This window comes from Cucumis sativus, unplaced genomic scaffold, assembly GCF_000004075.3.
Source record: "Cucumis sativus cultivar 9930 unplaced genomic scaffold, Cucumber_9930_V3 scaffold113, whole genome shotgun sequence".
NCBI lineage: Eukaryota > Viridiplantae > Streptophyta > Magnoliopsida > Cucurbitales > Cucurbitaceae > Cucumis > Cucumis sativus.
In genome coordinates, this window is record NW_022279519.1 from 104,511 (window position 1) to 129,904 (window position 25,394).

The following is a 25,394-nucleotide window of genomic DNA, read 5'->3' on the forward strand; positions in this document are numbered from 1 at the left end:
AAATTGTTCCAAGTATGCAAGATGTGAACATCATAGAAAAGAAAGAAGAGGGTTCTTCATCCTTGCCTAAAGAGTGGAGATATGCTCTATCCCATCCCAAGGATCTAATTCTTGGCAATCCCGAACAAGGTGTCAAAACTCGTTCTTCTCTTAATTTATTTAGTAATCTTGCTTTTGTGTCTCAAATTGAACCTAGAAGTTTTAAAGATGCCGAATGTGATGAGTTTTGGATTTTAGCTATGCAAGAAGAATTAAATCAATTTGAAAGAAACAAAGTTTGGAAATTAGTCCCTAGGCCTTCTAATGCATCTATAATCGGAACAAAATGGGTTTTTAGAAATAAGATGGATGAAAATGGAAATATCATTAGAAATAAAGCTAGACTTGTAGCTCAAGGTTATTGTCAAGAAGAAGGTATAGATTATGAAGAGACTTTTGCACCGGTTGCTAGATTAGAAGCTATTAGAATGTTGCTTGCTTTTGCTTCTTATAAAAATTTCATTTTGTATCAAATGGATGTAAAAAGTGCTTTTTTAAACGGTTATATATTGTAGAGGAAGTTTACGTAGAACAACCTCCGGGCTTTGAAAGTTTTGATTTACCTAATCATGTTTATAAGTTGGAAAAGGCTCTTTATGGCTTAAAACAAGCTCCAAGAGCTTGGTATGATAGACTTAGCAAGTTTTTACTTGAGAATGACTTTAAGATGGGAAAAATTGATAATACTCTATTTATTAAAGTTAAAAATAATGACATGCTTATAGTGCAAATTTATGTGGATGATATTATATTTGGTTCTACTAATTCATCTTTGTGTGAAGAATTTTCCAAGTGTATGCATAATGAGTTTGAGATGAGTATGATGGGAGAACTTAGTTTCTTCCTTGGCCTTCAAATCAAACAACTCAAGGATGGCATCTTCATAAGTCAAGAAAAATACACAAGGGATTTGCTCAAGAAATTCAAATTCAATGAAGGTAAAGTTGCAAAAACTCCTATGAGCACTACCACTAAGCTTGACAAAGATGAAAAAGGTAAGTGTGTGGATATAAAGACTTATCGAGGTATGATCGGATCTTTACTTTATTTGACCGCTAGTAGACCCGATATCATGTTTAGTGTATGTCTTTGTGCTAGATTTCAATCTTGTCCTAAAGAATCACATTTCCATGCCGTTAAAAGGATACTTAAATATTTGCTTGGAACTATTGATGTTGGATTATGGTATCCTAGAAATGTTGAGTTTAATTTGGTAGGATATTCCGATGCGGACTTTGCCGGTAGTTTACTTGACCGTAAAAGTACTAGTGGGACTTGTCAATTTCTTGGTAGTTCCTTAGTATCTTGGTTTAGTAAAAAGCAAAATTCGGTTGCCTTATCCACTACCGAAGCGGAATATATTGCGGTTGCTAGTTGTTGTGCACAAATTCTTTGGATGAAACAAGCTCTTTGTGATTTTGGATTAAAATTTGATAATGTGCCTATATTTTGTGATAATACTAGTGCCATAAATTTGACTAAGAATCCTATTCATCATTCTAGAACTAAGCATATATATATTAGGCATCACTTTATTAGAGAGCATGTACAAAATGGTCATATTACTCTTGAGTTTGTAAGCTCCAATAATCAATTAGCGGATATATTTACCAAGCCTTTGAGTGAAGAAAGCTTTTGTAAAAATAGGCTTGAGCTTGGAATTATTCGTTGGGATGCATCTTGATTTTATATCTTACTTGATATTGTTACCGTAATGCATATTGATAGGAGGAGAATTAGACATTTTGTATGTGTTCATGTTTTTTGGGAGAGCTAACTTCATTGGTATTGTTTTTGATGATTCCAAAGGGGAGAAGTATAAGAAAAATATGTTTTTATCAATTTGTTGCATAATTGTTTCTATTGAATAATGCATATTTTTTTAGAGAAAAAAAATTAATTAAGGACAAAGAAGGTTCTCTTATCAATTGTTTTCAAGTATGTTCTTTGTGGTGAAATATATACATGAGCTTTATGGTTATACATCTTGATAATAGAATTACTTGTTGATCATGTGTGTTTCAAGTTATTTTTCTTCAATGATTTGTCATCATAAAAAAGGGGGAGATTGTTGGCTTTTTGGCCCTTAATCTCAAATTTATTTATTTTAATTATTCAATTAATTTATGTTTTGATGATAACAAATCTGATTTTTTTATTGACAATTTTATTAATTTGAATAGACCATATCGTAGAGCTTGGAAAAATGATTCTAACGCCTCTTGAATCACCCAAATCGAAGTTCAAATGAAGAAAATATTGCTAAAAGAAGGTTAACAGAAAAATACCCGAGATGGTGACGTGGCGACCAAGCATTCAATTTGAACCAATTAGAGAAAGCCACTTGGAGCAATGAAGGAGTAACAAATGTGGCTTTTTGTTATGTTTTATTGGCTTTTATAAAGAAAATGAATTTAAAAAGAAAATGATTTTAATATTATTATTTTTCCTTGTGTCTAACGGCTAGTTGTTTTAAAAAGATGGTGAAGCTTTATTGATTTCTTTTTAAACAAAGTATTTTGAAAAGACATATTATTATATTATTATTTGTATTGTGTCTAACGGCTAATTAAGTTTAAATCTCAACCATTCATTTTTCTTTTACTTATATCTAATGACCCAAATGATTTTGAATTTATCTTTCCTCTCTTTTTAAATACTTCACATTTACACAAGATCACAACATCTTTACAATCCTCAAGCAAAAAGCCAACATTGTTATTCTCTCTAAAGCTTCCAATTTTTATTCTTTTCATCTTATTCTTGAGAGCTTCTTATTGTATTGTGAGGATTAAATTTGTGAGCTTCAAATTATATACTCACTCTTTTAGAGAGTTTTCTTTTGTATGATTTAAAAACTTCAACATATTGTAACGGTTGGATCCTAACCCGTGGAAAGGATCGAGTTTGCTCTTGAACCCGAAAAAGGAGCAAGAATCGGTTCGGCTCAAATCCGTGAAAAGAGTCCAAAGAAGATTTTCAATCAAAATCCCAAGAGGTGCTTGGGAAAGTGGATGTAGGTTGAGTTTAACCGAACCACTATAAAATTACGGTGTCTTCTTCTCTAACTCTTTTCTAATTATTTTTTAATTTAATTTTAGTTACATACTCTTATTGGTTGAGTTTGATTGCATACTTCCATTCATATATTTTTATCAATCTTGTTATTTAACAAAGTTTACAAAGTTCTTTATTTAAATTTAAAAAGTATCTAATTAGTTGATTTTACTTTTTATTTGTCAAAAAAGTTTATTTAAACCCTATTCACCCCTCTAGGGTTGCCATACCGATCCAAAAATTGGTATCAGAGCAAGGTTGCTCATCTTGAAATTTTAATTTCTTGATAAACTTTATTGTTAGAGCATTATGGCAAACCTATTGGCAAATGGTATTGTTGAAGGTCAATCTTTTGCTCATCACTGTAGCATGATAATTGAAATGACCTTAGGGTGGGGATTGAAATCAAGAGCTACAACAAACATCCCTGTGGAGGAAGAACTACAAAAAACATCGTTGAAGAAGCAGTCCATTCTCTTCTTCTATGTAATTCATAAGCATGAATCATATGTGTCCACATAATCCCTTTTTATTCATTGAAAAGGATATGTTAGAGTGAGTAGGCCCAAATATCATTGGGAATAGGAGTAGACCATCCAAAGGAGAAGACAGTACACCATGAATCTGTACAAAGGAATATATTCCTCCCATTACCAAGCTTAAACTTTGCAACTTGAAATGCTGATCCATGGACTTCTCAAACCTAAACCAAGCTTACCCGAAGTGCACCAAAGATTTGGATCAACTCCATGAATACTTCTAACAATTTTGCACCATAAAGAGTCCTGCTCCTTAAGGATTCTCCAACTCCATTTAAACAATAAAGCTGTATTTCTGTTTTCATTTCCAATCCCTAGACCACCATCTTTTAGAGCTTTCGAAGCTAACTCCTGTTTAACCAAAGGATTCAGCTTGCTGCCTTTTTGACCTTCCCAAAAGAAGTTACATAAAAGTCTCCAATTCTTGTATCACCAAGAAAGGCATTTGGAATAAGGACATATTATAAGTTGGTAGGTTGGCCAAAACTGAATTACATAAAGTTTAACGGGTCATTGATTCCTCTGCTTCTTTTACTGTTAAATCCCTAATTGATGATTTAACTTGTTCAATAGGGTCCTCTACCAGAAATCTTTATTCTATTATTCGGTCTGATCACTACCCAAAGAAAATTAAATTATTCTGGGAACTTAGTCACGGTGCCATTAATACTGCTGATTGCCTCCAACGCCAAATGTCGTATATGTCTTTTTCTCCTACTTGGTATGTTGTGTGTCAAACTGCTGCGGAATCTGCCTCTCACCAATTTGCGCACCGTTCCTTTGCTACTCAGTTTTGGCACATCATCTGGGATGCTTTTTGGTTATGAAAGAAAACAGAAAAGTCATGAAGAAACCTTATTAAAAGCCATCGCACTAGAAGAGAAAAAATATGATCAACCGGATACGTGCACAGTGGATCACTTATTGTTAATAAGAGAGTGGATCTTCTAGCTCTTTGTAGAAGGGAGGAAAGAGATATAATCCAGAAAACTAAGTTGACTTGGCTGAAATTGGGGAACAAAAATATGAGTTTCTTCCATCGTTCTCATCGGGGAAAAAAAAAAAAGAAGAAGTCTAATTCCGAAGCTTGTTAATAATCAAGGAAACCCAACCACTTTATTCTTTGAAATTGAGCATTTAATACTTGATTTCTACAGCACCCTCTATGAGAAATCTCCTCACACCTCCGTTTTTTTATTGGTCTGTAGTTTCAGCCGATCAAAATAAAAGGCTTATTTCAAAATTTAGTTTGGTGGAGATCAGGGCAGCATTAAAATCAATGGGAAGAAACAGAGGCTCCAGGTCCGGATAGCTTCACAGTAGAATTCTTCATCAAATTTTGGGATCTCCTCAAGGAAAATCTTTGTAAATTATTCAATGAGTTCTATGGGACTGGAAACTAAATGCATGTAAAGGAGAAATTTATTTGCTTGATCAAGAAAAAGGAAGATGCAGTAAAGGTAATTGATTTCCGGCCCATAAGTTTCACTACTTTGTTGTACAAATTGATTGCAAAAGTGCTTGCTGAAAGAATGAAGATAATTATGCCCAGTATTAGAGCTCTCACTCAAAGTGCCTTTTTGGATGGCCGCCAAATTCTGGATCCTGTACTTATTGCAAATAAAGTTGTGGAGTATTATAGGTCCAAAAAAAGCAAGGATGGATTACAAACTGGACCTTGGAGAGGCATTTGATCGAGTTGATTGGGGTTTCTTGGAAAGAATTTTGAAGCAGAAAAATTTCAATCATTGATGGATCATCTCTTCGATCATGGATTGTGTTGTTTTTTTTTTTAAGAGACACAAGGCAAACTCTATTATAGAAATAATATAAAAACTGAAATAATATACCCCCAAACACCTCTGTTTCAATTTAGGCATTAACAGTTCTAATTATGCACTATTTTAAGGCTGTTGAAGAAGAAATATGTAAGTTTCAAATTAGAACTTGCCCAGGTACCAACAAGCTACAAAATCTTTTGGCATGTCACTTGTTTAAGTCAGAAAAGTAAAAATCCTCCATCTCATGAACTCCCCCAAATCAAAAGTCAAGTCTCCCAACAACAGTAGCTTACGCTTCATAGCTCATTGCAAGACCAACAACTGAAATGAGTTTCTAAAACCCATTCTCTTTTTCTATTACTGCATTCCACACCTGTCCGACCACGGTGCTGCCATGATTGATCCAAATTTTCCCAAGTAACTGAATGCCTTTGCATTGCAATTACTCATCCCCCATGTTGATATTCCGTCCATTCCAATTTCAACTATTGGGGATATTTGTAACCTTCCAACTCGATCTTGGCTTTTAGATTCCTTTCTATTAGCTGAAAATGATGCCAAGTTAGGTTTTAAATTCATCTCCTCTACTTCTTTCTCACCAACCTTTTGGAGAACAGCATCCATGTCTTCAATAAGATCATCTCCGAAAAGCTGTTCAAATGGCACTTCAGCGTCGTCAATAACACCAATCTGCCTTTCCCCTTCCTTCTTTGCTTTCTTCTTATGGTTTTCAATCTTGGTAAGTGTCTCCTTGTGTATTGGCAAAGATGGCTCCTTATTGCTTTTTGTTCTTTTCTGCTTTGAAGTCTTCTTTTCCTTATCAATATCATTGGTACCGAGATTTATCTTATTGTCAAGAGATGGAATTACTTTCTCCTCCCTGGTGACCTTATCCATCTTACGTTTTTTGCGTTCCAACTTCCTGTCCACATCAGCACCATTAGTATGATCAAGTTTGCCATCAGTGCCTTGAACAGACGGGTGTGTTTCAACATTCCCATTCAGTTTTCTATCCTTTTTCTCTTTTTGACGATCTAGGCTCCTGATTGGAGTGTCGTCTTCTTTATCACTCCCATTATCATTCTCATTCTGAATGCATTTATCAATTGATCTCGCATTCAATACACGCAAGCCTGGAACCAGTCGACAAATCTTTTTATCTAACTTAGCACTTTCAGCAATAGGATTCCCTCGAACATAAATATTCCTCAGATAGCCTAATGAACTCAATACCTTTAAATCTGACCATCTCATGATGACATTATTTCCCAAATCCAAATTCAACAACTTCTTGTTATGAGCCAAAGCATTGGGGAGCATCCTGATTTCATTGTGAGCAAGTCTAAGCTCTTTAAGTTCGATACAAAACTTGAGGGATTCAATAGATTGATGTTTGCAGTTAGAAAGGGATAGCTTTTTCATTGAATTCACTTTCAACAAAGAATCTCCAATACTGTGGATTGGATTTCTAGAAAGAACCAGAGTATTCAGGTTCTTCATCTGATCAAGCTTGCAAATAGAAGCAATCTCATTGTCATTCAAAATCAAATCACAAAAGCCAACAAGGGGTCTAATTTCATCCATTGACCGAAGCTTATTCTTTCCCGCATTTAATACATTAAGTCTAGAAAGCCCTTTAATTCCTTTTAAGTTATCAAGTTTGTTTTGTACAACTGAGAGCCACTTCAAATTGGTGCATGACTCCAACCCCTGAAGCGATGTGAGATTGTTGAATGTCAAATCAAGCTTCTCCAAGTTTTTGAAAAGGGACAAACCATTTATATCAGAAAGAGCCTTTTGATTGAGCTTGAGAGTAGTGATGGTGAGTGGGTCTTTGGTTTTGTAATCATTGAGAACTTGTTGTATATCCAAGCAAGACATAGTTGTGAAAACCCTAGTTTTCTCTGTTAGGAACAGACACTGCCTCCGAAAACGCCTTCAAACTCCGCTGTCTCTGCTGCTTGTGTGCTGGATTGATCATGGATTGTGTTAAAAACCCTAAGTATTCAGAATTCGTCAATGGGAGGCCCAGAGGAAGAATTCAAGCCTCAAGAGGGTTAAAGCAAGGGGATCCCCTTTCCCTCTTTCTTTTCTTCTGGTTAGCGAAGTGCTTAGTAGTTTCATCTCAAATCTACACTTGAACGGTTTGTATGAAGGTTTCATGGTAGGAAAGAACAATGTTCATGTTCCCCTCCTTCAATTTGCAGACAACACCTTAATATTTTCCAAGTTTGATGAAGTTATTCATGAAAACGTTAAAAAGACGCTTGAAATATTTTAGTGTTATGGGCAAAAGATAAATTGGGAAAAGTCATCTATATGCGGAATTAATATTGGGGAAAGTAAGATCTCCTTAGCGGCATCCATGAGGAATTGCTAAACATTCCTCATGCCAAAAAAATCTCTAATTCCATTGAAAGAACCATGGAGGAACTTCTTTTGAGAAGGGAACAACGGTAGCAAGTTGAACCACCTAGTGAAATGGGAATTAGTTTCCAAACCCCAAGGAGATGGGGGCCTTGGGCTGGACAAGCTGAAATTTAGAAACATTACTCTTCTTGCCAAGTGGAGGTGGAGGTTCATGGCAGAACAAAACTCTCTATGGTATAAGGTGGTTTGTAGTATTCACGGGAGTAGCCTCTTCCAGTGGCACACAAGTGGCAAAGAAAATTCAAGTTTAAGAAGCCCTTGGATAAATATTTCTAGATAGTGTGGCAGCTTTTAAAGTTGGAAAGGGTGACAAAATTTTGTTTTGGTTGGATCCATGAATGGATAGAATTGCTTTGAAGACCACACTCCCAAGCTGTACAGAATTGCCCTTAATCCAAAAGGCTCGGTTGTAGAACATTGGAACACCTCCACTTCCTCTGGGTTTCTTGATTTCAAAAGATTGTTAGGAGCTTGAAATCTCTAATTTTCAACTTCTCCTGGGCTCCTTGGAAAGGACAAGATTATCCAATATTGAGAATAAAAGAATCTGGTTAATGGAAACTAATGGGGTTTTTTCAGTAAAGTCATTATCGAAGCACTTGTCTCTTGCCACTCCGATGGACCTACAGTTGGAAAAAAGCCTTCAGAAATCTAAAAGCCCGAGGGTAAGTATAACTCTATCGATTATGTTGTTCAGGAGTTCAATTTGTGCATCCATTATGCAAAAGAAGTTACCCACTCATTATATTTCGCCACATATATGCCCATTCTATCTCAAATTTCATGCGGAACTCCAGCACTTGTTTGAATGTGTATATGCTGCCAAGTGTAGGAGTAAACTCTTTCACACCTTTAATCTCAGCTGAGACCTTGATAAAGAATGCAAGAATAATGTTAGACAGTTACTTCTTGGTCCGGTTATGATGAAAAAATGCCTCCTTGCTTTGGTGCAATACCGTCAAGGAAATTTTGTTGGAACTGTGGTTTGAGAGAAATCTGCGAGTCTTCCACAATAAAGCCTCCTCTTGGTTCAATAGATACGAGTGCGCACGTCTGAATGCCTCTTTGTGATGCTCTCTACGAAAACAATTTAAAGACTTCTCTATGCAATATATCTTACTAAACTGGCAGCCCTTTTAACTTTCCTCCTTGTTGATGATTCAGATTTGGCTCACAGCCTCTGGTGTTTCCAACCGTTTCAGAATCTTTCTTTGTCTGGCTGTATTTTTAATTCCTAGTCTGGTTAGAAGTTGTTTCTTATGTCCTTTTTGAGTTGTATTGGTTGTGGTTAGTCCTGCACTTGGACGTTATTAGTTGTTCTATCTTTTTATTATGTAGGATATGATAAGGATACTAAGAGGGTGTCAACTTAGCTGGGATGCTCAAATGCACATCCTTATCCTTGGTTTGAATGCTCATCGTATAATCCTCTTATACTATAAGATTTAGTTTCATTGTTCATTTATTAATAAATGAGGTTGTTTCCTTTTCAAAAAAAATCTAAAGGATCAACTTGATCCAATCTCTTTAAATCATATCGACGAGAGTAATGAATGGTTGGTCGAAACATTGGATGAAGAAAATGATGAAGCTGAAGTTGACAATAAGCTAGTTTTTTATGACAACGACCTCACATGGGGAGATGTAGCTCGTGCTAGCGGCGTTAGAGAACCCCTCATGTACACTAGATCAAAAGGAAAGTCAACTACCTCTCCCTCCACTTCTAGAGTTCAAAAGCAAGCACCAACTATACAAGTAGTTAGTAATGAAGATGAGGACGACGATGAAGAGGAATTAGACATCAAGGAGAACAATGGCCGAGGAGCAATGGACGAAACCATAGAGTTAGATGGGGATGTTGATGAATTTGATATTTGATGGTGTTTTAAACTTGTACTTATAGAGTTCTGTTCATTTTTATTTTTTATTTTTTGAAATGGAGACAAACTTCTTTATTAAATAGAACTCAAACTGAAAGTACAAAGAATTATACAATCGATTTTGTTCATTTTTCTTGATTACAGAACTATTATTAATCTTTGAGGCTTTGACATTTGTCTATAAACTTATGTTCTACCTCATATATTATTTATTTATTTATTCATTCATTGCACCTCGCTTCGCTCAGGCATTGCCTTTATGTCGCCTCTCACCTTGAGGTGCCCCTTGCGCTTTGAAAACACTGCTGAGAGAGAGCAGTTTCATGTTTTTTTGAAACGGAGACAAAACTTCTTTATTAATAAGAACCCTAAGTACAAGAAAATTATACAAAGAGAGCAATAAAGAAGAAATAGAAAGGGGACATATCAACTAGGTCGACACCCCCATAGCGTCAATCATCATATCCCGAAAAAGTGATGATAGACCACCAATTATTTTACAATATAGCTGGAGGAAAAAGGAGGCAGTTGCACGTGAACAAGAGAAGGGAAATGGAGAAAGAAGTGGAAACCACCTTGGTGGGGACCATGGTTAATTACATGGGAGAGAGTTAAAAGGGAAAGAAGGAAGGGAAGAGAGGGGTGGTTAGTCAGTTTCTGGAAGTGGAGGGCTGTAATTTCCTGGAGAGCAGGGAATGCAGAAAGTGTTCAGTTTCTGTAGTCTGTAGCAAGTTATTTCCATTATCGTGAACTCCTTTACTGTTTTGTTGTTTTATGTTGAACTTTGTATTAGTTCTTGTGTTGTACTTTGTTTTCAAGACTCTGTGTTAGTTTGTTTTCTGTAAAAGTTTGGCTGATAAATAAACTAGTAGAACACACTACTTGGTGTTCTATCAAGTAAATATCAAAGCAAAACAAAACAAAAAACAGCCAATTACCAAGTCCAGAAAAAAAAAAAAACATTTAAAGAAACCCCAAAAAACAATTACAATCTCAAAATAAAATTAAACAAGGTCAAGACTTCAAAGCTTCAAACTTCAGACAGTAAGAACTGCAAATGGAGAGAAAATGAACCGGCAATGGTTAGGCTCGATTAAGAAAGGCATTCCAATTGAGGTAAATATCTTGAATGGAAAAATTAGCAGACTCATTTTTTAATGAACACCAAGTTCAATTAAGGTTGTACTACTTGATCAGTTAACGCTGACCAGATCCATCTAAGTTGGCAAACGGATAGAGAGATGCTTCTGCCGGCTTCTACATCTTCAATGAAGCAACAATCTCCTTCATGTCAAATGCAATAGTGTGACTAGTCAATTTTCCAGCTAACCACCTCCATGGTGATCTCTGAGACTTAACAGAGAGGACTGCTTAAAAAACCTGGCTGTCGGAGAGGGGAGATCGGAAGGAGTGGGGTGGAGGGAGGGGAGAGGAGAGGAGGAGAGAGAGAACTTAGAGCAGTTTTATGTTATTTAATGAACGTACATAAAAGAGAAGTTTGGATTTCTCATATGTCTTAAATCTCCAAGTTCAATTAAGGTTGTACTACTTGAATTCTGGCTTATCGTTGGGAGTCCCGATGTGCAGTAGTACACATCATGCTTCGACAATGGATTTTTGATACTTTGCCCCCAATACAATCTTGTTGTCACCAAACAAGTTCCTTGAAGTACCCAGTATAACATATCATGACCATGCTTCCATAATTAAAAAGATAAGACAACCAAAGTACTCTTAAATCGAAGAAAAACATTGCTGCAAAAACAAGTATACCTCCACAAGTTTCTCAACTTTTGTAAAATGACAACCAAAGGAGGAGTAGCGCATGCCATACAGAAATGGTGCAAGATATACTCTGAGTTTGTTCTACAGTAAAGGAATTCACAAAGTCAGTTAAAAGTGATTGTTCAAAGAAAACAAAGAATTCAACGATGCTAACACATTTAATTCAAATACACAAAAATTCATTGAAGACCAAGAAAAAAGAACAAGACTTACATTGAGAAAAAAAATAATTATATAAGGAAAGACCAAAAAAATCAAAGCTCACACAAGTGAATCCAATTAAAGAAAGAAACTCCAGTCAAATAAATTACAACCTAGAGGACAGATGAAGAAGAAACTCCTCAATCATCTTCGTGATCTCTGTGTCTAATGTTTTTCAATGCTCAAGGCATAATAAAGCACAATAGTCTTTTAGGGCTTAAGTGCAAGGCGGAAAAAAAATGTGGGTTTTTTTTTAAGGTGCAGTCTCTCTATATATAATACAAGATAATATAAAAATACAAGATAAAAAAGAGGATAGTTGAATTGGGAATATAAAAGAAAAAAAATAAAAGTAACCATAGGAAAAAAAATATTCCATTTAGGCCAAGCAAATTTTATTATTTATAATTAATATGGAAGGAAAAAACCCTAATAATTACTTTTTTAAAATAATGAAAAAAAAACCCCAATGCCTAGGACATTGGGCCGTAGGGCTTCACTGAAAGCACCACATCTGATGCACTTGTGTGCAAGGCGAGGCACTATGCATGCGCCTAGGAGGCTTTCTAAAACACAGCATGTGTCTAGCAAAAGGAAAGTCAAACACCTCATAGAAACAACTCCAAACTAACCAAACAAAGTCATGATTCAAAAAGATATGATTGAAGTCTTTTTTCTGCCCACCAATACAGAATGTGAAAAAGCAGCCCTACAAAAAGGATCATCTTTCTAAAAACCAATCTAATCTGTAAAAGTCTTCCTCTTTTCAGCCTCCTCATAGTGTTCTTCCTCCTATGATCTCGAGTTTGTCTTGGTGCAAGTTTTTGGTCGCCTTTTATTTAGAAGGATGTTTAGTCTTGTATTTGTATTTGTATTTCCCTGTACTTCTTTTGTGTTTGTTTTGCCTTTAGCCATTACTCCTTTGTTACGGGTTTTAGCTTGGTTGGATATGATGAGGGTGTTAAGGGGGTGTCAACCTAGTTGAGATGTCCAGGTGCACCCCCGATCCATGCTTACATGCTCATTGTATAATTCTTTTGTATTATGAGCTTTTGTCTCATTATTATTATATTAATATTAATAAAGAGGCTGTCTCCTTTTTAAAAGAAATATCTGTAGAAGTCTTCCATGATTGACTTACCACAAACAGAAGTGCTAAGTCTTCTAGAAAAATTTTACAAAATCTCTAAAAGAGGGAACTACATTCTTAAAATTTTCACAAAAGCTCCAAAAGAGGGAACTACAAGAAATACTTTTAGAAGGATTCAAGCTCCAAAAGAGAAACAATCCTTCTCCTTCGTATTAATATCAAATGTCTCGTTCGAGGATACAAGAGCCACTATGTCAGTTGCTTCTCTATCAAACAACAAATGACAGAATCCCAACAATATCCTAGAGCTACTAAAACGAGAAAAGGCATCTGCCACCAAATGATTCAGCATAAGGAAAAAGATGTAAACAGGAAAATAGAGAGCAGGGGCCGAATGTCTAAGATGAAAGCACAAAATAGTTCAAAACTTCGAAAACACAAAATATTAGTCAGTATAAGACCATGCTTTGTCAAAAATTTCGTCAAAGCAGCTGAGCAAATAAAAGCCTAAGAAATTTCTTTAGAACAGTGCAATAAGAAATTGTAAGCACCTTCCACTTAAATATGTGGTTAAGAACTTCAGGCTCACAAACAGCTTCTGCATCCTCAATGCAACATCCTTCCTCAAGCTTGCGCAGAGCAGCTCGAACAGCCTAACAACCAAAACAGTAGACCATTAAGGGATAAGAAACCACGAGATCACTTTAAGGATACAAAAGTTAATAATTTTCTTACCACAACTGACCCTTCCAACTTCCCCATCTTAATTGTCTTGTCCACTACATGTTTTAAAGAATATGCATGAGTAGATGGGACTTTGTGCTTCTTAATTACGTCTTCCAAAGTAATTGACGATGCAACATTTTTCATCATGTCCATTAACCTAGGTTAAAAGAAAGAATATTTTAGAAACAAATCCACTTTACCAAACATGCAAGCGTGCACTTTAGGGAAGTTTATAACTGTTGTCATTCCTTAATTCATTTTTTAAGGGTGAGGGCATCAAAACCAAATGTGAAGTACAAATGGCAGTTACCTCCTCTCCGAATTGGCATCTAATAGGAGCATCCCACTTCTATCCTCCTTGTAAATCTTACTTGGATCAAATCTCTTGGTTGGTATGGCAGACTTGCCAACTAAGGAGGATTTTTTCACTTTGATCGTCTTATCAATGTCCATGAGGACAGATTCTCCTTTTTGATTCAAAGAGTTTCTTGAAATGTTACCCAATTTCACATTTTTAGACTCAGAACTCCACAATGATTTCGCAGTCACTTTACCAAGAAGCTTCCCATCAGATGAGGACCTCTCAAATGATTTGGATACTTTTGCAGCAGATTTTCCCTGAAGGTCATCTGGCATAGATCCCTTCTTTGATACAACATTCTCCCTACTCCCACGAAAAACTATCGTCTTCCCTCGTCTTGTATCACTGATAGGAAGTTTCCTTTTCTGAATGGGAAGCCTACTCTCTTCAAGACCAGGAAATTTTATATGGTCTCTAGCAGGAGTCTCAATTTCTTCATCAATCTCGTGGTCCCTGGTCAAATTAAATGAAAAAAAAAACATTAATAGGCCAATACTGATTAAAGGAAATAGTAGTAACAGCTGACACAGCAATCTTACAAGCAATATATCAAAATGCGATTAGGTAATAGCTTTTCCCATGCCCTGGTCGGGGTTTCACCATCCTCAGAACCTTCAAAAGTGATTTTCCTAACAAAAACAATGCATTCTTTAACCAATTAAGCACCAGAACTTAAAAAATTACACTCTGATTCACTATATAGAAATTCAAAGGATACCTTGGTAAGCATTTCCTGTGGTATGATTTTGGACACCGTCGACAAACAGCAAACTGTAGTTCCCATATTTTCTTATTTTCGCCGAGCGCACAAACAGAGCACTTATGCACAGGGCATGAGAAAGATTCTCCAGATGCAATCTTCTTCTCAAGGTCTCCAGCGGCAACTTTATTCTCCGGATGAAGCAATCTTGAAATACATTTAGGATGATAAAAATAACCACAAGTTGCATTTACGCATTGGAAGACCTAAAGAGCAATAGTAACTCATATTAGGTAATAATCAGAGACTGATGTCTAAAATCATAAGTAAATCTCTTTTTCTAATAAGAAAAGCATATGTATATTCAACAAAAAAAGCCAAGAAGGACCATCTAAGAGGAAAGGGTTGAGGAAACCCCCACCCACAAAACTAATAAAGAAGAGCCTAGCAATTATTAATACTCATTAAAAGATCTAATTACAAAGGGAGATATGAGCTATTGGCAAAATTAACAATGTGTTAGAAAGTTGCTAACAAGAACAAGATATTAATTTATTATAATGAACTATAAGAAAATACAAGATAAACCCAAGTATAAGGCACTTGGAACCTCCCTCTTGAGTACTCTCACCCAAGCCCTAAATCACTCCACATAATAACCTCTCTCTCTCACTTACCCTCCCTCCATTTATAACAAGATGTAACCACCCTAGTAACCACACATAATAGCTACTAGTAACCACACTTACACAATAACTACTAGTAACTTCCTAAGTATCTAATTACCCTTATACCCCTAACCCTATACTAATCTAATTACCCTTATACAATATAAACCCATGTATACAAATGTAGGTATCTAACACAATGCTAATAAATAAATTACATTAAAACTACAAAGATTCCAAACCTACAAACAAGAAACTAGCAAAAAAAGTCAAACAACTCAAACCCAATCAAAGGGTCGACAAAATTATGAACCAAAAGATTGTGAAAAAACTCTAGTGTAAATGTAAAGATGGAAAGATATTAGGGTTCACCTAAGTTCATTATGATTATAATAAACAAAAACAAATTAATAAAACAAAAAAAAAAGGGAGCCAATGTCTATATTGCGCAGGATTCATATAGTAAATATTCATACAATACGTGAAGGATAGCCATTTTAGTAGTGAAGTGTATGGTCAATCGATTTTATACCTACAATGAGTTATTTTTAGAGGAGTTTCATTGAATCTTTAACAACTTTCCAAATATAAGCAGAGTACAAATAAACTTGACTTTGTATTACTCTCTTTGTATAACTCTCTTGTACTTTGAGTGCATATTAATAAAAAAGATTTGTCTCCGTTTCAAAATAAATAAATAAACTTGACTTTGAGGGTGAGTATTTTTTGTTTATATGATGATAAAACCAATTTCAATGAGGAAAAAAAAAGAGAGAATAGGAGGCTAACCAAAAGCCAGCCCACTAAAAGGAAGGGAACCCTCTAGAAAAAGGGACCCAACTATGCAAAATAACACCTATAGAATAATTACAAAATTCCTTCGAATTCAAGGCCCACAAAGAAACATGATAACGTACAAGGGACCAAATCTCACTGGGGACCCTCTCCCCACCCCTAAAAACCCCATTGTTCTGCTCACCCCACACCACCCATAAAATAGAACACACCCCCATGACCCAAAGGAAGTGCCCTTCTCACTGGTCAGGGTTGAGAAGGAACTCCTCAAGCAACGCACACACATCTCTATGTCAAGTCCCCCTAACGCCAAATGTCTAAAACAAAGAGTTCCAAACCAAGCTGGAAAACTCACAATGCCCAGAATGTGGTCCAGATCTCCCTCCCTTTTCTACAAAGAATGCAACAAGAAAGGACCTACAAGCGAGAGCATCTTCCTCTTAAGCCTATCCATCCTGTTTTTTTTCTTTTTACGGTCGTGTAAAACTTGCCAACTAAAGAACTTAACTTTCCTAGGAATCTCAATCCTCCACAGCACAAGAAAACAGATAGACCTAGGGGAGAACCACTTCACCCACGTCTAAACGAGTGGCCCTCAAGTACCTCTATTGTTTCCCTATAGGAAAAAGCACAACAGAACCCAAAAGAGAGGGAATACGAGCTCCTAGACCACACGAGAATATCAGCAACAAAACAGTGTTTGTGATCAAGAAAATGATACGAAAGAGGGAATAAGAAACAGAGAGGTCTCTCCCCCATCCAATGGTCTTCCCAAAAGTAAGTATCTCTCCCCCATCCAATGGTCTTCCCAAAAGGAAGTATCTCTCCCCTTCCCCACCACACAATGAATGAATTGAACAAAAGCAAGGAGATCTTTCTAGAAAATCTACGAGAATTCTTCGAACAAAAGATAATTCAGTATTTGTCCATACATGAGGGGAAGACTTCCACTTATAGAGTTTTAATACAAGTGGTGGTAAAAAATGGAATTAACCTAAGACTATGACCCAGCTAACCACATTCTTCTTACATCACCACTTTCCCCTTCTCCCTCCTGATTCAATTGATGCAATCAAGCTCTCTTTCAACCCTAACATCATTTCCAATTAAATCAACTCAGTTGACATCAATTTCATGAGGATCGAGCTCGTGCCATTTCTTCGAACTCAAAGAAAAGCCTCATGGGTTGGCAAACCACCATCTGAAGTGATTCTTTAGACTCTATCACTTTTGAGTTGGTAGCAAAAACATATTCAGGGGAATTGATGTAGAGTGTAGAATAATGGGGGCCAAGGCTTCTGCTGATTATTCAAGTCAAGATATTAGTTTAAACTGGAGTGCTCTCATCTCCATGTAATTGTTGATGGCAACCGTGGATAAGATGGCTCTCTTCCTCTACTACACTTCATAGTCTTGTTTTGCTATTTTTGAATATTCTTGGCGATGGAACAAAGATCAAGAACTTTTCTATTGATGTAGTGAGAAGAAACAACAAATGTTCAAATGAAACAGAAAATCTGGAAGTTGCTAAAAGGTAAGTTCTCTTTGTTATCCCTCCTCCCCCCTCCCTCCTGCTCCCTTTTCGGTTCTCTCTTTTTCCAGTAGCCTCACAACGACTACTTTTCAGTCTAACAACGTTAGCCTCCTGGTGAAGTCTACCCACAGACCAATCACTAAAGGTCTGGTGGTTGAGTTTCGTTTTAATTGCACAGGGAAGCTTAGAAGTGAGACTGCAATGGAAGTGGTAAGTTACGAAGTTCTTCAATCGTATTATCGCATTTGGTCAGAAGACGATAGCTTCCTTGTCAAAGATGTGAGCTGGTGCCTGAAAGCATTATCAGTGTTATTAAGAGGCCCAGCAGATTGTTTCTTCCAGAAATGGGGGAGTTAAACCAAGGAAGGTTGAAGTTGTCAAAGTTCAAGGCAAAAAAGGGTTGGGTGTTATGTTGTGTGACCTATGGCCATTTTCAGGTGGACACTCCTTCATTCGAGTGTGTTAGGGAGAAGACAAACAGGGGTGGGTGGCATTTCACAAAATGCTGGAGAATTTCCTTTTCAAAACCAGAGTATATAAGTTGGTATTCACATAAAATTGCCACATCTTTTAATCCAGCCCAGGCTAAGAGTACAAGCTTCACAGATAAAGTTAAATCGGATGGTAACTTAACCCATGATGAAAAGAAAAAAAAGAGAGTGCCATTAAAGTTGATTATCAGGCTGTGACCAAAGATGAAGGAGAAAGCTCTCAAGTTTCCTCTATTTTGAAGAGAGCAAAACAGAGTCAGGGGGTGACAAATAACTCGGAAGTTATTCAAACAAAGTTTGAAAATGATGTAAGAAGACTAAGAGTTAATTGGGTAATTAGGTAATATTCTAGATTAATTCCCTTTTTAGCCCCATTTGTAATAGAAGTCTTCTCCTCTTGTATGAAGCACATTATTCATTCTAATAAAAGATTCTCAATCTTGGTTCTTGGAGGATTTCTCCTTGAGATTACTTAGGCTACATCAGAATAGTTGTGGATAGTTACAATACTCTTTGCGTTGATTATTGGAGAGAAATTCGAAAACTGCTGGAAATCTTTTTCCAAACAAGAATTATCATCAACCCACTATTGGATGAAAATGCTCTTATTAGTTTGGATCAAGGCCTGGTTGAAGATTTCATCAATGAACCTGAGAGATGGCAGGAGATGGGGCCATTTCACCTAAAGTTCGAAAAATGGGATAGATTAAAAAACAGCCAGCCGTTGGTAATGAAAGGCTGCAGCAGATGGTTAAGAATTGGAAACCTTCCTCTGGACTACTAGTGTAGAAAAACCTTCGAAGCCACCAGAGAGAATTTTGAGGGTTTAGAAAGCATTGCCACAGAAACGCTTAATCTAACCAATTGCAACGAAGCAAGAATTCAAGTTAAACCGAATTTATGTGGTATTATACCTACTACCACTGAAATTACAGACTTTAATAGAAGTAATTTTTTCTTGAATTTTGATGATATTGAGCCTATGGATCCCCCATGTATTTTCAAGGGAAGTCTTATTGTTAAGGATTTTCAAAAACCCTATTGATTAACTAAGGGTTAGGCAAGCTTTGGAAGATGAAGATGTTAATGTTTTGTTCTTCCCTCAAGAACTTGATGTGTTTAAATCCACTAAAACAGCTCCCTCCTTTTCAAGAAATCCATTAGAAGCTTTGAATCAAATTCATGTTTCCTCACCGGCGCCGGAGGCCGACAATCTGATTGGAAATGAAATATGTCCGTTAGAAATTAATAGGCTGTATCCAAGGAAGAGAGAGAATTCAGCAGAAGATATCTATGCATTTAATTCATTGGGCTTTGGTCTAACCTCAAATGGTGGAAAGCTCAAATGGGGCTACTTTCCAGCCTAGTATGAACACGAAAAAAGCTTTAACAAGGAAAGAGAATGTGAATGGAAATGATTCTCTGCAAAGTAATTGTTCTGCTTCCATCCGTAAGGGCACGAAAAAGAAATTTAAAAGAGAGCCTGTTGTAGTTCCTCCGTTATTCCTCCCAAAAGACAGCTCAGCAGCATTAACTAATCACTCAAGAACCCTTCCACCTTCCAGCCGTGTTCTCATATCTTCCTCTGCCTTGGAATCCAACTCTTCCTTGCCTTTTTCCAACCAATCAAACAGTACAGTGAATATAGCATTCCAATTGTCCAAGGATAACTCGAATAATGATCTTCTTCAGTCTCCATCTCACAATACGAGTGAGTTCGAAATACCTCAGAAATTTCCGGCTAACATTTGCTTGCATCAACGAATGAAGAGAAACAAGAAGTGCAAGATTCCTAAAATGTCTCAAGGAAGTTCTTATTTGGTTAAGCCTTTCCGAAAACACTTGACCAAGAAAAGGACTTCTTTTAGCAATTCTTGGACAAAAATCACAAACCCTGACTTGCTTGAGGCTGTTGTGTCAAGATCCAAGTCCCTGGCCTAAATCAAAACAGGTCAGCTTCTTTACCTTTTTTGAATAAACCTGGTTCCCATTTCGGATGTAATTCCCAAGAGTCTTTCAATCCTCCTTCTGTGCGAGGATTACATAGCAATTTTCAGACTTCTCATAAAGGTACGAAAGACTTTGATGAAGAGTCATTGGCAAGTGTAAGCAGTGAAGAACAGGAAAGAGGACAATGAGGAGATAGAAATTACAATAAAATGCCAGTTGATATGAACAAGGCTTTAAGTATTTTATTCCAATCTGAAGAGGTTCAATTACTTTCCATTAAGAAAAGCTTTCCTTTACTCCACTGTAAAAGAAAAATACATACCTAAAAATTGCATTCCATAGTGGATACCTGTGAAATCTCTTTAGCCTAATCCAAAGGAAAACAGGTCATTCGGTGGATATCCTCAGGGTTGAAAATTGAAGATTAGCTATTGAATTGCATGATGATTTGGACAAAAACATGGTGGCTGATTCTTAGAAGTTTTCAAAAGAAATTAGTCCAGACATACTACTAATTCAAGATTCTAGAATGGACAGCTTCGTTAAAGAAGTCATAGAAAGCATATAGAGCTCAAAAGATGTCGGCCAGATTTTAGTTGGAAGCTTTAAAGATTTTCAGGGACTTTCTTACAAGGTGGGTTGAAGGTTTTTTCAGAAAACTGACATTGCTAAAGCTGACTTCTCTTTGATAACTGGAGTAATGAGTTGAAGGCAGTGCTGGCAAGTTTATGTGGATTGGAAGAAGACTACTTCCAGATCCTCTGGACTTTGGATTGTGTTGGCAAGTTAGCTTTGAGGCAGCTGTTTGCATCTTCTTGGCTTTCATTTTCTCCTATCATCTTGAAGATTTGGATGTGCAGTACTTTTTATACGAGTGGAGTGGGCTAATTTTGAGAGAGTGTTTAAGTATTGCTTTTTACTTAGCTTTCTACTGATGTACTGTATTGTGTGGCTTTGATTAGCTCGTTTATTTTCTGATTCGGACTCGTATTTAAGTTTCCATCATATTTATGTTGCCCGATTATAGTCTTTGTTTATGTTTTAGCTTGTTTTTTCCCTTAGTTCTTTTGGTTTTGGTATAATACTCTTGTACTTTGAGCTTTAGTCTCATTATCCTTCATAAAGAGGCTTATTTTCGTTTCAAAAAAAAAAAATCTTGGCAATGATTGTAATTTTTAAGTTATTAAGTTATTTGCAAGTTTCTTTTCAAGGTGTTGATGGTACTAATGGGGTGTCAACCTAGTTGAGATGCCCGGGTGCACCTCCTGATCCACAGCTTTATGCTTGTTGTTTCCATTGTACTTTGAGCATAGTCTCATATCATTATTTTAATGAAAAAGCTTGTTTCTTGTCAAAAAAGGGTGCTGGTGCTGGTGCTGGTGGTTTCAAAGGGTACATAATGGTGTACAAGTTCGATGCCCTCTCACTGATGAAGGCAAGGCGAGGGCTTTTTTTCTCAAAGAAGAAAGGAGTGGGGAGTGGGGTGTGGGTTTTTTTTGCTTATGAAGCATGAATACTCCATGTGAAGCAAAAAATCGTATCAAATACGTATCAAATATCAATACTCCTAAATACTTCCCATATACATATCGGATAAGTGATTTGACATATTTGCTTTTAATAAAAAACAAATATCAAATGCACTTCTGAAGTGGACACGTTGGACCTTCTAAAAAGAAGGCATCTAATCTTTCCCAATCCAAACTAGGTAGCATATTTAAAAAGCCCATTGCCCCCACCCAAAACTAAAAGGAAAAATATTTAAAAAGACCAAACTAGAATCATCTAATCTTCATCCATCCCGCCTAAGTCACACAAAATAACCCACTTAAATATCTTTAACAATTCAATGAAGAAGTTTTTCATTTATCCTCGTACTTCTCTCTCTAATCTTCTTCTCCTCTGTCATTCTAACTCTGGTGCGCCAACCTTTTCTATTCTATTCCATTGCAATTGTATTTCAATATTTTTTAAGAGAAATTGTATTTCAATACCTTTGATAGTACTTCTGGTAAAGTATTTTGTAGTATTGTCATCAACTAGACCAGTGTTTTAAAAAGCGCACTAAGCCGCGCGCCTAGGTGCGCCTAGGCTCAAGGCGCCCACTTGGAGCTTATTTGTGAGGAAGTGCGGAGAATTCTAAAAAGCCCAGATTAGGCGCGCGCCTCAAAGGCGCAAGTCGAATTAGGAGTGGGCTATTTTTATAACTTATGGGCTGGGCTTTAATTATAAAAAACTATTATTATCTAAATTTTTTAAACCTATTACGTGAAAGTGAAGAAACAACCCTTCACCCTTCTCCTCCCGCGCATGAATTTTCTTCAACACGACTCTTCATCTACTTTTTCGGTTCTTCCGTTCTGCTTCTACTTCAAAACTTTTTGCTTCCTTTTCCACCCTTCTTCTTCACACAAAACGTCAACAAATCTATTTGGTGCTGCGGCTGCCATTACTCTGTTTTTTGGTGCAAAAACAGAGGAAAAGAGAAGACAATAATATTCTGCTTCAGTTTTCACCTCCTCCATTTCAGCTTTATCGCGGGTGAGTATCTCAATCGTACGTTGTAAACTTTTTGCCTCCTCTTGGATTAGATTTAAATTCACATCAAGTGAATCTCTTTGTTCAGTTAACATCTGCATTGCTTTCTCCTTCTTCTGTAACTCTTTGACAAGAACATCAAACTCCATCAGCATCCCACTTTCTTTCACCACAGCTTATTCAATTCTCATTTGAAGCTCAGAAATTCTCTTCCCGTTCTCTTCCTTTTCCTGTTTGAAACAGAATGTACTCTGTTTTAATTGAGCAACTTCCTTCTCTAACTTCTCAAATCTCAACCTCCATTTCCAGCCCATTTTTTTCCTTTTCAATCTCACCTTTCTCCTTCATTTTCACATCCACTTTCCTCTCTAAATCTTCAATTACCCTGCCTGATTCCTCCAACAACTTCTTAATCAATTCATTGTCTTTCGTCAGATTCACATTCAAAATCTCACATTCCTTTTTTTCACTCAACAACTTCTTCCATTTCGTACATGCTTTTCAAAGGATTATTAGTTTTTATCCTTTTACTTTCATTTAACATATTGATTGCTCAGAATGGTGAAAAGAACAAATATGGATGAACGAACTTGAAATGTTTTCTATCTATTGCATCTTTTGGCTCTATTGTCATTTCCTCTAATTTGGTTGCTAAGAGAATGGAAGGTGGATCCTCTCTTTCATTTTCGAGAACTAAGTTTCCACCTACAATTCCAATGAAACTCGAGAGGAATGAGATGAAATATAGCAGAGGATTGAGATAACTACAATCAAGTTTTGACCAAAAGTCTATATTTCATGCTAAGCATAGTGGGCTATTTTTTTAGATGTCGAATTCTGAGTATCTCTCCTTTGTTGATTTGACATCTTGCATTAAATTTCATACTCTACTGTGACACTTTGTTGTGTCACAGATTCATTTGGTTCTAGTATGTTTTGGTCTAAGTTAGCTATCAATTTGCTGATTTGACGGCTACGAACTACATATGTCGTTTTGTGTTTTCATAGCGTGGTATACCCATTGAGTGACTATTGGTTTTGTCTCTTGACTTATTTATTGTGTGCAAGTTTTGGACATCTTCTTCTTCTTATACTTCTCGACCACAACTTCCTTCAATAACCCATCAAACTCAACCTTCATCCCATCCCTCTCACAACACACTCCCCTCCAATCCTCCATTTATAACAGCTTCATCCCATCCATAGATAGCTTCTGTTTTTTTATCTTTTTATAACAGCTTCTGTTTTAAATAGCTTCTGTTTTTTTTTTTTTTTTTATAACTTAGATCATAGATGGCTGATAAAAGTTCAAGAAAAAATCCGGCATGGAAATATGGTCAATTGCAAAATGACCAAGATAAAAATACGTTTGTCTGTGGATTTTGTTCGAAAGTAACAAAAGGAGGGGTATATAGAATGAAACAACACCTCGCTGGTGGTTACAGAAATGTCACCGCCTGTACAAAATGTTCGGATCACGTGAAGGAAGAAATTAAAGAGTACATGTCCAAAAAAAAAGAGATTAAAGAACAAAGAAATCTGATTGTGGACATTGATGTAGAAGATTACGGTATCGAGGATGAAGATGAAGGGAGTGTTAGTGTAAACAACATAACAACACCAAGGGGCCCGAGCTTGAAGAAGCCAAGGCAAAAGGGTCCAATGGATGCATTTTTTACTCCTAACCCAGAAACTGTGGTTCAAAATAGAAAGGACAAAGGAAAACAAACTTCATTGAATGGGGCATACAAGAAGGAAATGAGAGAGCACACCATCCAAAGAATTGCTCGATGGTTTTATGATGCAGGAGTGCCTCTGAATGCCTGCACATATGATAGTTTTGCCCCTATGATTGAGTCAATTGGGCAATTCGGTCCTAGATTGAAACCACCATCTTATCATGAGTTAAGAGTTCCATGTTTGAAAAAGGAATTAGAAGCAACAAATGAGTTGATGAGTAACCATATGGCAGAGTGGGCCAAGGTTGGATGCACTGTTATGGCTGATGGATGGACCGATAGAAGAAATAGGACATTAATTAACTTTTTAGTTAACAGTCCTAAAGGCACCATGTTTATTGAGTCCATCGATGCTTCATCTTATGTGAAAGATGGAAAGAAGATGTTCGAGTTATTTGATAATTTTGTAGACCGAATTGGAGAAGCGAATGTTGGACAAGTAGTTACCGATAGTGCCTCAGCAAATGTGATGGCAGGTAAGAATGTAGACTACTTACAAGTTATAACTTTAATTTGTTAGATTTAGTTGAGTTCTACGTTAAATGTGTACTTATTTTCTTTGTTAATAGGGAGATTGTTAGAAGCAAAGCGACCACAGTTAATATGGTCTCCGTGTACCGCTCATTGCTTAGATTTGATGTTGGAGGATGTATACAAGATCTCGAATATTCGAAAAGCATTGAAAAGAGGCATGGAGATTAGCAATTTCATATATGTTCATCCTGGATTGTTAAACATGATGCGATGTTTTACTAACCAAAAGGAGTTAGTTAGACTAGCTAAGACTCGTTTTGCTACTGCCTGCATTACATTATCGAGTATACATCGTCAAAAGAATAATCTGAGGAAGATGTTTACTTCAGATGAATGGAAGAATAGCAAATGGAGTAAGGAGCAACAAGCGAAACGAGTAGTTCAGACTATTTTGTTGGCTAGTTTTTGGACTACAATTGTTTTCACTCTTAAAGTATCTGGCCCACTAGTCCGAGTTCTTAGATTGGTTGATGGCGAGAAGAAGCCACCTAGGATATATTTATGAGGCCATGGATAGAGCTAAGGAAGCTATTGCTAAATCCTTTAATAATAATGA

At 36.5% G+C, this 25,394-nt stretch overlaps 3 protein-coding genes across 5 annotated transcripts; 1 reads left to right on the plus strand and 2 right to left on the minus strand.

Moving 5' to 3' along the window:
- Nucleotides 1-5,773: 5,773 nt before the first annotated feature.
- On the minus strand, nt 5,774-8,263 carry LOC116405506 (leucine-rich repeat-containing protein 9-like). Its single transcript, XM_031889482.1, has one exon. The coding sequence runs from the start codon at nt 7,295-7,297 to the stop codon at nt 5,774-5,776; it is 1,524 nt and encodes a 507-aa protein (XP_031745342.1). The 5' UTR covers nt 7,298-8,263.
- Nucleotides 8,264-11,238: 2,975 nt separating this feature from the next.
- Nucleotides 11,239-14,882, minus strand: LOC116405509 (protein ENHANCED DOWNY MILDEW 2-like). 3 transcript variants are annotated; one of them, XM_031889486.1, is made up of 7 exons: nt 14,608-14,882; nt 14,429-14,518; nt 14,109-14,342; nt 13,839-14,016; nt 13,538-13,685; nt 13,354-13,455; nt 11,239-11,592 (listed from the first exon to the last, which is right to left on the minus strand). In XM_031889486.1, exons 3-7 carry the CDS (start codon nt 14,185-14,187, stop codon nt 11,461-11,463), a joined length of 639 nt encoding a protein of 212 aa, XP_031745346.1. In that variant the 5' UTR covers nt 14,188-14,342; nt 14,429-14,518; nt 14,608-14,882; the 3' UTR covers nt 11,239-11,460. The 3 variants fall into 3 exon arrangements, with proteins under 3 accessions (XP_031745346.1, XP_031745345.1, XP_031745344.1); XM_031889485.1 differs by having other exon boundaries at nt 11,239-11,389; nt 11,500-11,592; nt 13,839-14,342; nt 14,608-14,881; XM_031889484.1 differs by having other exon boundaries at nt 13,839-14,342; nt 14,608-14,881.
- A 9,345-nt stretch (nt 14,883-24,227) lies between these two features.
- LOC116405507 lies at nt 24,228-25,343 on the plus strand. The gene is made up of 2 exons (XM_031889483.1): nt 24,228-24,780; nt 24,874-25,343. Exons 1-2 carry the CDS (start codon nt 24,228-24,230, stop codon nt 25,341-25,343), a joined length of 1,023 nt encoding a protein of 340 aa, XP_031745343.1.
- Nucleotides 25,344-25,394: the final 51 nt, after the last annotated feature.